Source organism: Zootoca vivipara, chromosome 3 (assembly GCF_963506605.1).
Source record: "Zootoca vivipara chromosome 3, rZooViv1.1, whole genome shotgun sequence".
Taxonomy (NCBI): Eukaryota; Metazoa; Chordata; class Lepidosauria; order Squamata; family Lacertidae; genus Zootoca; species Zootoca vivipara.
Window position 1 is genome coordinate 61258815 of NC_083278.1, and position 14721 is coordinate 61273535.

Below are 14721 nucleotides of genomic sequence, written 5' to 3' on the forward strand. Positions count from 1 at the left end.
AACTAACATATGCATGTAAGGAAGAGAAAGCACCATTTGGGAGGAAGGTGGGATATCAATTCAATAAATAAGATAAAATAAAATAAAATAAAATAAAGGCCTTCTGTAACAAATCACCTTCCCAATGTCTGCATAGTAATATTTTGGAAATCCTTGTTCTGAGTTGTCAGGTTAACACACATTTTAGTTGTTTTTCCAACTAAACTGTAAACCATAGAGAGAGAAAGAGAGAGAAAAAATCAGTCTGGCTACATACCTGACATATCTTTCTGAATAGCTACTATTTTTGGCATAAAACTAGACAGTCCTGCACACAGCTGCTGGCTCTGGCTACTTAGTGCTAGAAATAGCAATTTAGGTATATCAGCATTAGTGAGTCAGGCTTTTGTTATCAAAATTGTCCACGAATCAGACCATGAATCAGCTGAAAAACCTCCAGTTTTAACCTAAAATGTATCTTTTGTAATTTACTGGGCATAAAAGTTCTCATACTGCTTTGCCATGAAAACCCAGAGATGGAACTCTGCTTCCACATGGGATCTCCCAGCCAATCCAACTTCTGATCTGGAATCCTCTTTCCCTCCATTACCTTCTTCTGACACCATCTTACCCCCACTTACTGGTACCTAGTGAGCTACCTATGCCACAGGTGAGTCTCAACCCACTGTGCAGAATTCACTGTTCAGGTTGCCCAGCAGTCCCTAATGAAATAATATGTGCACATTTTTACTGTTTTGACTCACTCCACCTTTAAGTTGAGCTGCAACTGGTTGGCTTCATGTCTATGTCCTAGCCAGAAAATACCCTTTCTCTTGTGGTTAGGGAGCAATTGTATGCAATTGTGTTGTATGTTCTTCTAAAAGGCTTTACTGGAATAATAATGAAATATTCATTAAATACTGTACTGAAAGGTTTATAGAAGTGTTCACTGTCTTTTCAAGAGCAATGTGCAGATAAACCTAGACCTAGAGGGTAATATATATATATATAGTGGCATGGTCTTGTAAAGCTGTAGAGCCTTTTTATTTATTCCTAATGTTGCCTTCTGGTTCTGTGATACTCCCTAAAATGTTCCAGGATTTGCCCACACTGGCTAGGATTGAGTCAGACCTTTATTGCCTTTAATACAGTGTTTTGTTGCCTGAGGTGCACTTTCTCTAGATTAAAACTGGCAGCAGGCAAGTACTTTGGAGTGTAAGAATGAAGTGTGCTGCCAATTTTAATGCACAAAAATATGTCAGGACAGTTTAGTTTCTTTTGTGGAGACCAGTTGACATTTCACAATTCTTTTGGCTAGTATTTAGAGACCCTTGAATGGTGGGCCCATCTTTGGAGTGGCAAGCTTGTTTTCTCCTGCTCTGGAAGGTAGGACCTGAACCAATTGCTTCAAGTTACAAGAAAGGAGATTCTGACTAAACATCAGGAAGAACCTTCTGATGCCAAGAGCTGTTTGACACTGGAAGGTACTCCCTCAGAAGGTGGTGGGCTCCCCTTCCTTGGAGGTTTTTAAGCAGAGGTTGGATCATGGATGCTTTAGTTGAGATTCCTGCATTGCAGGGGGTTGGACTAAATGACCCTCGAGGTCCCTTCCAACAGTACAATTTTGTGATTCTATGAATATGTCCGTTTCTGCTGAAAGGATTTAAAGTACTTAAGATTGTGGGAGACATGGGCTGGATCTATACATGTCAAAGAAGTGATTCAGTTAAACCCGTTGTAAACTCATACAGGGAAACCCAGTAGGGAAAGACAGGACTCCACAGCACCATCTGGTGTCACAGTGTTATATCACATATACAACACATATAAAACGCCTTTTCTTTACCAGTGACACTGAAATGGTACTGCTCTACTCATCTGAGAAGGGCAGCACAGCAGTTGGCGGCCAATGAATGAACATATCTTGTGGGAGAGGACTAACTATGCTTCTCCCTACCTTCTGAAAACCCCAAATACCACATTTCTAAGATGTTGTATCTTATGGCTGTATTAGCAATTATGCAGTTCAGTTTTACAAATCCTATTGCTTTTTCATAAAATAAAAGTTCTTTAACATCATCATTAGCATTTCATCCTGTAGTGCTTTATCCACATACGCAGGGATAACAGCAGCAGTCCTTAATCTGGTTGGAGGCACAATAAAATAGAAAGGAACCTAAAATATTGAGTGCAGGGGCGGCATTTCACAAAAAGTGAGGCATGTTTTCAGAGGAGAAACACAATACATTGCTGCCCACCTCATTTTATTGAACATTAAATACCACAGGTCAAAAACTAAGCTGGCTTTCAGTAAGCATTACGCACTGTCTGTGCTTCGCTATGCACTTAATGTTCCTAACCTAAATGTTTTTTCCAATACTCTTCTTTAAAACCCAGCTGCTCAGCTTCTTGGAAAAAAGCAAGTTGAGGTTAGTGTGGATGGAATGTTTTCTAGACTTCTCACTGTATCTTACAGGTATCTGTAGGGTAGAGCACCTTGTTTGTGACTATCATCTGTTCACAGCATGTAATAACCTACAATAGATGATGGGTGTTAATGTCTAGAGCAGATGTTTGTTGCTTTGTGGAGGATTCCACTTTAGAGCAGCTGGGTGGACTAGATTATTATCTCCTTTTCAGCCTTTGGGTTTTGCCTTATTTTTGCATTTTATAGGCAGTAAAGGGATGGTGGTACTTGTGTAAATGCATTGAGTTCAATAGGACCTGTAAATGCTGAAAGAAATGAAATAAAGTCAACATGTGTATTTGAAATTCAAACATCAGCCTTCCTGGATGGAATGGTTTTTAAAGGGCTATTGTCATGTTCCAAACAGCAATTCTTTATCATTTTCAGATGTGCTATTATTTTGCTTAATAGGTTCTGGTGATAAATCCATGTGAACATATTTGCAAGACTTTTTTATTTTTAAATATCAGTATCTGCCTCTATAACAGACGTTCAAAGTAACTGAAAATAGTCAGGTCTTGCTTTGATCCCATGTTATATTTCTAGAAGTCCAATGCTGCTAAACTACAGTAGTGATACTAGCACAGGGAGTGGCATGCACTACTACACCAAATAGGGTATGTGATGCTAGCTAGGAAATCCCTCCCCAAACATATTACCGGTAGTTGTTTTCCCTTTCAACCCTATGATTCCAGGGATTGCCTACAGGGGCTATGGGTCTCCAGATCAGGGGTCAGCAACCTTTTTCAGCTGTGGGCCGGTCCACTGTCCCTCAGACCATGTGGCAGGCTGGACTATATTGGGGGGGGGGGGGTAAACGAATTCCTATGCCCCACAAATAACCCAGAGATGCATTTTAAATAAAAGCACACATTCTACTCATCTAAAAACACCAGGCAGGCCCCACAAATAACCCAGAGATGCATTTTAAATAAAAGGAAACATTCTACGCATGTAAAAACAGACTGATTCCTGGACCATCCGCGGGCCAGATTTAGAAGGCGATTGGGCTGCATCTGGCCCCAGGGCCTTAGGTTGCCTACCCCTGCTCCAGATACCTTTGGGCTTCAATCCTCATCATCCCAAGCTATTGACCATGCTGGCTGGGGTTGATGGGAATTGGAATGCAGCATTTGGAGGCCCACAGCTCCCCCATTCCAGCTCTAACATGACTAGTTCTTATTCGGCCTCTTTAGTATTATTTTTTTCATTGCTGTCTTGGTTCCTGTTTGGCTGGTTCCATAACACAGACAAGGCTACTGCACCTCATTGCGTGATATTAATAAAAGCACATAAAATTGCCGGGTGCTCCTGGATTACTTTGTTTCTCTCCCAGCAGGTTCCCAATCTAATTTAAAACATAAAACAAAAAGGAAGCGGGAATGGGAGGAAGTAGGTGGCTTATTGTAGCTTTAGTTTGTGAAAAGTTCCCTCCCTGCTGAAGTTAGAGGGTCAAAATGGAGCAGGGGAGGCCATTTTTGCAGCTCCTGCCGTTGCTCTCAGTGTCCCCTAACCCTCCAGAGCAAACCTTCAGTGCTGGGCCCCTTCCTCTCCAGCCTCCTCTTCTGCCTCTGAGCCTGGACTACTTTCTGCCCTAGCCTCCTTCTTACTAAACTCTGTTGACACCTCCCCCTCATTCTTCTCCTTCTCCTCCCTCTGACCACTCATTGTTGTCCCAACACCAGCCCCCTGGTTCTGACCCTTCTTCCCCTGGGGTTTATCCAGTTGGTGCCACCCACCACCACTCCTCTGCATCCAGCCAGTTCATGACATGAGTGCAGGGTGGGGAGCAAAGGTGGGCAAAATACCCCAGAAAGGAGCACAACGTTTACCCCACCAGAGCTACTAAAGGTAAAGGGTAAAGGGACCCCTGACCATTAGGTCCAGTCGTGACCGACTCTGGGGTTGCGCGCTCATCTCGCATTATTGGCCGAGGGAGCCAGCGTATAGCTTCCAGGTCATGTGGCCCGCATGACAAAGCCGCTTCTGGCAAACCAGAGCAGCACATGGAAACGCCGTTTACCTTCCCGCTGTAGCGGTTCCTATTTTGGGAATTTGCTACAGAATTGTGACCAATTAGTAAAGCATTAAAAAGTTGGCATTTTGCTGATGGCCAATATTCTGGAATGAATGCCAATCACAGACCTGTTTGCTAGTCCTGCATCGTGACCACAAAACTATTTTTATTCAGAAATAATGGCTTTACGTGGTTCCATAGTTCTACTGTATATGTCTCTCTCACACAAGCAGTTCTAAATAAATATCACTGCAGAAACAATACAAAAACTGTCTGGTAGCAAGAACAAATATTTATGGAATGCAGGCCATCATTGTGTTTATACTGCACTCAACTGTGACAAAATGATACAAAACAGGAACTTTAAAAATTACATCTGGCATTTTGTTCTTTAGCGTACGATACCAAGCACCAATTATACTCCAAAGTCTTGATTTAAGGTCAGGAAGGATATTTTTTTTAAAAAAACCCAAACAAAACATATAACCTGGTTTTTGTCAGCAGAGTTAAAATGGCTGGATACTGATGGTTTAACAAAGCAGAACAGACGAACAAACCGCTTAGAGGTTTTATGTACAATGAAGTAACATACAACTTTTTCCTTAATAAAATATAAAATTAGAACTTGATATGATCATTTATTGTAGACACCATATAAGGGAAGGCAAGCAATATAGCTGTTAAAAATGTAAGGGGGAAAGAGATGAAAATCATAACACTGATACCCAATGCTTGGAAAGTTCCATTTCAAAAGGAATTAATGCAAGTTCCTGGTGGATGTCCTCAGATTCTGGAGAACTGCTGCCAGGCAGTGTAGTAGACAGTATTGAGCTAGATGGACTAATGGTCTGACTCAGTTTAGGCAGCTTCCTATGTTCCATTTACATTTCTTTTACATAAGCTAGTTGATATAAATGTTGTCACTCTGGATTGCTTACCAAAACTCACCTTTAAATAATTGTATTGTTGTAGAAATATTAAAAAATATATATATAAAAATTGTCCAGTAGCACCTTCAAGACCAACTAAGTTTGTTCTTGGTATGAGCTTTCGTGTGCATGCACACTTCTTCAGTATTGTTGTACATTTTTTGTTTTCCTTACTTTAATAAGTATACAAGAAGGAAAGTTCAACAAACCCTACTGGTAATATTTAATATTTACCGTATTTTTCTGTGTATAAGACTAGGTTTCCCCCCTAAAAAATAATGTCAAAAATTAGGGGGCATCTTATACACGGATACATCTCTCCCCATTTTCTTCAATCTGAGTCCCCCAAAATAGGGGGCGTCTTATACATGGGGGCATTTTATAGGTGGGAAAATATGGTATTTTGCTGTGTGGTGTGACATAGTCCTTATGTAACTTTTGTGTGTGTTCTCCAATGTATTCCAGTGTCCTGAGAGTGACATTGTGAACTTGTTTTCTTGTCCCCAGTGTTATATTTTGGCATTGTTATTCTTCTTATATAACTTTTTTCTATTTCTTATCACAATACAGACAAAAATGAATCCTGTTGGTGGTACACAATAAGAACCTAATACATCAAGGTATTTAATAGAAGCAGCCGCTGAACAGTCTTGGCATATTTATCAGAAATCTTCCTTTTCTAAAATTATCAGGTTGAGTCACTGGCTAAACAACACCACTGATATATGCTGTTTTGACCTGCAGATAATATTAAAATTTAGAAGCATAAGTAATTTTTTATTTACACTTCTTTTGGAGTATATTCTCCCTGTTCCTTACTCTTTTTAATTCTTTTTACATATCTTGGCTGCTATTGACATTATATTATTAATAGCCAATATAATGTCATGTTATAGAAAAACCCAAAAGCATATAGTTTAACATAAATTATATGGATGTAGGTGCCACTGTACAACAGATTAGTAGCCTTTTTGAAAAGTGGCTTTCATAGACTTATACCAACTTGCCCATAATGTCTTATAAATATTCTTTTTCCTATTCTAAACTATTTTCCGTTTGCAACCTAATCTCTTTTCATGACAAAATGCTTCTCTAGGCCAATTAAGAGGGAGGGAGGCCTTCAAGACATACAGGACCTGCTCCTTGGACATCTAAGGTTGAAGATGAATATACTGTAATGTGAAAACAGAGCTTGTAAAGAATTCCTAACCTGATAAAATGTGAGCCTGGCTTCTTCTTGTTTCACAACTGAAACGACAGATGTGCATACCTGCAGAGTGAGCACTGGATCAGCTATTTGGCTTGCCCTTCAACTGATGTTTCATACACTGTCTACATTTTTCTTTTGCTTTGAAAATAATTAAATTAATTTTTAAACACTTCCATACCAATTGAAAATTGTGAGGGTAGTTTACATATTTATCAAGACAGTTGATAAATATGTCATAGAGACGTATGGGTGGGGTCTTTTCCCACCTCCCAATAGGATTTGCTGGCACACGTTTGTGTCTAGAGACAATGGAGGACTGTGCCTTAGGGGGAGTGAAGTTAAACTGTTGGAAGGTTACAGCGTCTGCTGTTGCTGTGGAGACAGAGACAGGAAAGACAAGTTAGTTGCAGCTGGGGCAGATAAAGACATCAGGTTGTGATGCTACAGCTGCATCATGGTGTTTCTTTTTTTCCAAGGAAACTGAAACCCCTGGAGTCTCTTGCCACTTGGAGAGTGGGGTGCATGCAACCATATGTATGTGATTGGCTGAGCAGATTGGAGGTGGGAGGCTCTGGCCAGGTGATGTGAAACAGTTTTTGCACCCTGGGAGAAAAGAATATGAAAATGTGTACTTAACTTGTGCTTTATTCTGTTAGATTTCCAGAAGTGGTTTAACGTCATTTAAAATAAGATTTATATTAAATAACCCCTTTTCAATAGCTGGTGAAACTTGTTTTGTTTACTTTCCACATTTTAACCAAGAAGAAAATGAGCATAATTTTAAAGGACAGAGGTAAAAACAGGGCCAGCTCTAAGTAGACCCCCGGTGGCGCCGGGCCAGTAGGCAGGGCACGGCGCGGAAACCATGCTGTGCCCTGCAAGGGCGGGGGCGCCAGAGCGATCTCCGCCCCTCAGCACCAGGGTGTGCGACCTGCTCGAGACTGCCCTGGGTAAAAAGGTGAAGGTAAAGGGACCCCTGACCATTAGGTCCAGTCACGGACGACTCTGGGGTTACGGCGCTCATCTCGTGTTATTGGCCAAGGGAGCCGGCATACAGCTTCCGGGTCATGTGGCCAGCATGACTAAGCCGCTTCTGGCGAACCAGAGCAGCACACGGAAATGCCGTTTACCTTCCCACTGTAGCGGTTCCTATTTATCTACTTGCATTTTGACGTGCTTTCGAACTGCTAGGTTGGCAGGAGCTGGGACCGAGCGACGGGAGCTCACCCCGTCACAGGGATTCGAACCACCGACCTTCTGGTCAGCAAGCCCTAGACTCTGTGGTTTAACCCACAGCGCCACCCGCGTCCCTAAAAGGACAGAGTTACTTGTTCTTAATATAAACTTTATTTTTATTAAGTGGAGAAAATCTATGGCTACACTCTTATATCCACTTAGCTGGGAGAAATACCCATTGAAGTCATTTGTCTATAATTGTGCAGTATATATCCTGTTACAACCTGTACTGGAAACTATGAAATGATGCTTCCTTTGTTCCCAAGACACCTGACCACCAGACAATAGGAAATGAAACACAGAACAAAGTTATGCAAGATACAGAAATAATTATTTGCCACTAGATTAAGTTGGTGAGGTACAGAATCCAATTCAAATTTACAATCGGATTTTTCTAGAGAGGGCATGAAACAGCTTATGGAATTAATTTTAGATTTTGCCTGCTGTCCAGCACCAGATTACCAAAGCAGGTTCGGAAATATGCAAGATGCATTTTCCTGAGCAATGCAGTTTGAACTTTTGTATGCAAGGAAGTGTTGTGACTCACCAAGTGAAGACATGAGTACCCGTTCTCTTTTTTAAAAACCCTAATCCTGGAATCCCTTTGTGTTTCAGTCCCATATCAGTTCCTATAGGAGCTGGTGCATGGTGCAGTTCGGCTCCCAGACACTTGCTCCGATTTTTATCCATTCGAAAGCACAATGCTTTATTGACGGAACTGTAAATTACAGTAGTCCAAAGGTGCAAAAACACAGTTTTGTGGCACTGCAAATCCTTTAGTATTTAAGGCCCAAAAGACCCTTTAGTGCAAGAGGCTAGGATATCTACCTCTCTCTAGAGGAAATTATCTAAACCAGGGGTTCCCAACAAAATTTTCTCTAGGACCCCTTATCGAGCCGCTATTGTGACAAAGACCCCCATTAATTCCTAATCCTAAAATTAAAAAGTGAGAGCTAAATTAAGAGTCTTTTTATATTTTATATTTATACGTTTTTTAAAGTTCTTCCTCTTCATCTGTAGGCCTTTGTCGTTTTAATGAACCACTTTTTAACCAACGGTCCATTTTTAACTACGCGAACTGTAGCTTCCGCGAAAAACAACGCTTTGTTTACAAACACTACTGTTTTGCAAAGAGGCAGCGCGCACCAGGGAGGAGGGAGGGGAATGGAGAAGACAGGGTACCTGCGCAGTAGCGCACAAATGAAGCCGACGCGCGCAAAGCATCTTGGGGAGGTGAGCGTTAGTAGAATGCGTGCGCTGCCTCTTTGCAAAACAGTAGTGTTTGTAAAGCGCCACCTAACGGCATACAGCAGAACTACTGCCTCTATCTAATTCTAGTTTTGCGCTAGACTCTGCTCATGCAAGAAGCGGCCAAAACAAAAAATCTGTTATCATACGAAATATATTTAATATATTTTTTATTCTAATAGCATCTTGCGGACCCCTCTGGCATAGCTCGCGGACCCCTGGGGGTCCCCGGACCACCTGTTGGGAACCACTGATCTAAACTGTAGCAGCAGCTAGCGCCAGCAGAAGCGCATGAAACCGGCCCTCTAAGGTCAGAAAACGGAGTAGGGAGAAGCCCCTTTGGGGAAAACAAGACGTTTTTGCAAACTTAAATGCCACGACTAAGTACTTTACTTTTTTTGTCAACCGAGCCCTATAGGGTCGTTTAACACCGAGTTCTTTGTGCGAGCAGCTTAAAGCCACACACTGCAACTGTTGTGGCGCCGGATGATCTCGGCGAGGGAGCCTGGCGTGGCTGTACCAGCTCGGGGCTCTCTCCCTTTGGCCCGAGTTAATCTGCATAGAGGAATGACAGGCATTCGGCTGAGCAGGAGCAGGCTGAACTGGGCGGCAGCAGCAACAGGCGGAGGGAGGAGCAGGAGGAGGGCTTAGCAACTCGCGCGCAAGGGGAGGCAGCAGAAGTTGCAAGGAGGAGGCTGCTAATTGCAGCAAGCGAGCGCCGGGAGAAGGTGCCATGAGCCCTCGGGAGCTTCCGTGGGAGAGGAGACCTTACCGAAGGACCGAGAGAGCGGCCTGATTGTAGGACCCCCGGCCCTCTGCCAGGACCAAGACATGGGCCAGACGTCAGTCTCCACTCTCTCCGAGCACGCAAGCGGTGAGTGCAGCGGGGGAAGCGGCAGGCAGCCAGGCAGGCAGCCTCCCGGACGGCTCTCCCGGCCCGCCCCGCAAGATTGATCGTGTTTCCTTTGCAGCCGTGAGAGAGTCTACACCAGCATTAATGTCAACCAAGTGTTGCTTTCAGATGCTGCTGCGCGAGAAGCAGACCTTCCCAACTGTACTATCCAGGTTTCTTTATCCAAGGAAAAGTAGAATACAGCCTCTTTGGGGGGCGGGGGTCTAGCAAGAGTTTCTCTTAAAGGAGCAGCTTTCTTTCTTTCTTTCTTTCTTTCCTTCTTTCCTCCCCTGCTCCTCCCCTTGAAAGGAACGGCTTGGCTTGGCTTCATGTCATTTTGTATTGCCTCTTTTAATAATAATAAAAGTAATATTTTTTTTAAAAAAACAACAACTTTGGGGAGGGTTAAAGCTTTTAGTGAAACGCATAGTTCTGATTCTTCAGATTCCTGATTTTAAAAACAACAACAAGAAGTAAGAAAACAACTGCTTTTCGTTGCTGAGATTCGCAGCACGTAGGTCATAACAGTCTACGCCCAGCTTCTCCTTTTACAAGCTTTATTTTGTTACTACAAGCGTGGTTTCCTATCATGCGTTTGCGTTGTTAGTGTAGGCTCGGTGGCTACACATCTGCTTTTTTGCACATTCCTGTTCCCTTCCCTTTTGCACTGTTGTATTTCTAGTTATTAAAACTTGGAAATAAAGCTAACATAGTTTCAGGGAAGGGGTATGTGTGTGTGTTAAAATGTCAACAGTGTGTTGTTGTTTTTAAAAGCCTTAACAATGGTAATCTATGTAATTTTTGTTTGAACCTCTCTCCCCCCCCCCAAATCAGACGTTGGAGCTGATATTCTAATAAGAAAATGGAGAAACAGGAATCATTAACTTTTTATTTAATATATGCTGAGTATATTCAAGTTATTCAAGGCAAGTTTTTTTTAAGGCTGTACTTGATTTTACAGTTCAGTAATCTGAAATACTGTTCCATATCTGAAATTTTGAAATGTCAGCACACAAAAGAGTTCCATTAATTTAACAATGTATCAGCTAGTTCCTGCTAAGATAAAAGAAGATTGCACATACAACCTAAATTGATACCACAAATGTTTAAAATGTTTTTTTTTAATTTCAGTGCCATATAAGAACTACCCCAGTTGTTTAAGTTTGAATCTGTGTGCGCTCATCTTACTGCTTTCCATAGAATACAAATGCAGCCATAATCCAGATAACTGCATGATTCAGAGCAGCTAAACACTTTGCACATTACCATTAATGTAGGTACAGGTACACTGATTTTTGAACAATGTGCATACAAAGTTTGGATGGCATGTCTGCATTTTGTGTGTACTGCATATGGGATTTCTCATCTGTCTTGCAAACTGTCCCTGCATTTGCCCTAATTCATTCATATGTGTGGCAGAGATGTGGAAGAACAGGAAGTGTAGGTTGCTTGTGTTTCCTGTTTCTTCCTTGACATCACCCTGTCACGTGTAAGTGATGAAAATCTTGAATGATGTATGTAAATCAGCCCAACTCATCATGCCTGGTGTGAGTCCTTAAAACAGTAGACTCCTGACTCATATGGCAATTAAAAATAGTTTGCCATTTGGCATGGATTGGAGGAAGGGAGGCTGCTATTGAAAAGGAATGCCAAATGCACTGTTGAGTAGGCATCAAAGGAGAGTTCTATTGGGACCACAGAGACCTAGAACAGGCATCCCCTAACTCGGCCCTCCAGATGTTTTGGGACTACAACTCCCATCATCCCTAGCTAACAGGACCAGTGGTCAGGGATGATGGAAATTGTAGTCCCAAAACATCTGGAGGGCTGAGTTTGGGGATGCCTGACCTAGAATCTCTAAATATTTTCCTTCTCTGGTGGCAGCTTCATGGCTACTGTGTATTGTTCGTCATTGTACAGCACCCAACTGTTTTAGATGCTTTATAAACAATATTATCTAATATGTGTTTCTATAGTGGCCAGTTTAAACACAGACACCCCTCCCTCTGTACTTCTTGAATAGGGGAACAGTAAGGAGCATTGTGTCAAGAAGATTTATCTATTAAAAAAATTACAGAAAGCTTTTCAATCAAACAGTTTAGACCAACAAACAAACCATTAATATAATTTTTGATTTGCAAATCCAGATTTCCTGGAAGAACTAGGATAAGGCAGGATGTGTCAGGGGATGGAGGAGTCCAGATACACTTCCTAGTTGGAATTCTTCCAGGGAAGTGGAGAGGGAAACCAGAATGTCTGTGAGGGGGCAATTATTCTCCCTTGCACAGCCAGTCTCACACTCTAGTTCAACATACACTTAGGAAAAGGAAAGACAGATGGAGGGAGTTTTTCTCCCTCTCTCGTAACACTACAACGCATGGACATCCAACAAAGCTGAATGTTGGAAGATTCAGAACAGACAAAAGAAAGTGCTTTTTCACACAGCACATTGTTGAACCGTGGGATTTGCTAAAAACAGAGGCAGTGCTGCCCAACAACTTGGGTGGCTTTGAAAGAGAATTAGACAAATTCGTGAAGGAAAAGACTCTCAATGGTGCCTCTACCTTCACTGTCAGAGGCCAGTGTGCTTTTGAATACTAGTGGCTGGGAACCGTAGGAGAGAAGGATGATGTTATGCTCAGGTCTCTCTTGCAGGCTTCCCATAGGCATCTGGTTGGCCAATGTGAGAACGGGATGCTGGTCTAGATGGGCCACTGGCTTGATCCAGCAGGCTGTTCTTATGGGTAAGCTTATTGGAAATTGGGGACCAGACAACTCTCTCAAGAAGCCATAGGCAACCTGTGAGCTCCCAGTTACCAATCTCATCTACCACCTTTGCCTTTAATCTTGCTTAGATGTAACCTACTTGACAGCTGAGGACATTGGCCCTCTTCTAAGTAAGATAGGCCTAGATTTTCAACATAAAAGAAGACGTAAATCCTACAGTGTGTCCTACTCGCTCACCTAATAAGGTTTTTTGTGACATACTGTATATCCGTTTGTCTAACAGGTGTATTTCAGATGCTTTGTCTACATCATAAAATCTGTTACATTTTATAGATGTCAGTGCGATGAGTGGTCCTCGGTTAGACCAAACTGTTTGAGTGTGGTATTTCAGCTAACCAAAATGTTATGCTTTTGAGAACTGCTAGATTTGAGATGGCTAAAGTGAAGGGTGATGTCTGTTTTTAGAATGAAATATCCATAGTGTGTTCAGATATTTGGAGATAGCAAAGCAAAAGGAGCTGTAAGTGGACATATAATTTGCTGCATGTCCTGATCCTTTTCCACAGAAGATGGTAGCTAGATGGTGCAGTGTGATCATCTTGTGAGGATCAGTATTTGAAACTCCCATTGTTCTAGGCGCATTTTGTGACAGGGAATTTAATTAGTGCAAGCAGTTTCTGAGCTTTGGGCGCAGTACTACGCTTAAGATTTCAGATTTAAACTGCAGTGGAAGGAGGGGAGGACCTTTTCCTGCCGCTCCACTTCCAGCTACTTTCTGAAGATTGGAGTAGAGGCCCTCTTAAGAATATTAGGGGGGTGAGCAGGGGAAGGACTAGACCATGTGTAAAATGAACATAATATTTTAGCTGCAGTTCATTCATGTTCAGCTTTTATTCTGGTTATAAAAAAGCATGCCTAGTCCTTCTGTTGTTGCGCCTATAACCTAGGTTTAAGGTGCCATTTAGCTCCTAGCTTTCATATCTCAGTTTCCAACACTGGTGAGGATATCTGTGTATAGGGCCTTAAGGACAGCCACATGGGTATAGGGCTGTGCTGTTTTAAGGAACAAAAACCTGTGTGCGAAGGAAGAATGTATTCAGTGTTTCAAGTAATAAAATGCAATGGCAATTTTCAGAGTAAGATACAGTGAAAGCCAGGAAAAAGAAATTATGGAGTAGGACATCCATGGGCAGCTTTGAAGCTTAAAAAAACCCAAGTTTTGAAAGACTTCTAAAATATATATTAGATAAGTTACAGATCTCTGAGGGCAGGACCAAATACACACAACTTCTGTATTTTTTCTGTATGTTTTGATTGACATGCGACCGCACACATGTGTACCTGCAGATTGCACACTGCAGAACCTGGAAGTGATCCTAAAACAGGCATCCCCAAGCTGTGGCCCTCCAGATGTTTTGGCCTACAACTCCCGTGATCCCTAGCTAACAGGACCAGTGGTCGGGGAAGATGGGAATTGTAGTCCAAAACACTCTGGAGGGCCAAGGTTTGGGAATGCCTGTCCTGAAACATCACTAAAAGGGCAGGGTGGAATGTTTTATGCAGGCCCCGCTGATGCGTGTGGTGGTCTAGAATGTAACCTTCATGCAAAATGAGGATCATTCAGTCTCCCATTTCTGGTATCTTCTAATTGCCTCCCGACAAATTCCCTCAAAGTGCTTTTCTCATATTTACCCCCAGATGTTTTGAGATCGTCAGAGTAGGTGTGCTTGGAGTGCACCTGTATTCTGAAAAGAGGATGGCAGCCATATCCAGGAACAGGGTTCTGGTTCTTGCCTCATTGTGGAATTTACTTCCAAGAGAAGCCCAACAAGCTCATTTTCTACTCAGTTCCAGAAATGGCTGGGATGTGACTCCAGAGGCAGTGTTTTCTAGTTAGTATACTGTCTTTTTCAAAAAAGATAATGGTCTTTAACATAAAGGATATGATTCTGTTTTAATTGTATTTTTGGTTGTTTAGTTACAATGCTTACCTGTAAGTTGCTTTTGAGAGCTTCA

General features: G+C 42.1%; 1 protein-coding gene across 3 annotated transcripts in view; it reads left to right on the top strand.

Moving 5' to 3' along the window:
- Positions 1 to 14721, top strand: part of PHACTR2 (phosphatase and actin regulator 2) — a 92883-nt gene that overhangs the window by 23211 nt on the left and 54951 nt on the right. The window contains exon 1 of one of the 3 annotated variants that reach the window (XM_035108835.2): positions 7737 to 9960. The exons of the other annotated variants lie outside the window; for them this stretch is intronic. Within the exon in view, the coding sequence (XP_034964726.2) occupies positions 9918 to 9960 (43 nt within the window). The 5' untranslated portion in view covers positions 7737 to 9917. Of the gene's footprint in view, positions 1 to 7736; positions 9961 to 14721 lie in introns of those variants that run through there. 3 annotated transcript variants of the gene reach the window in all.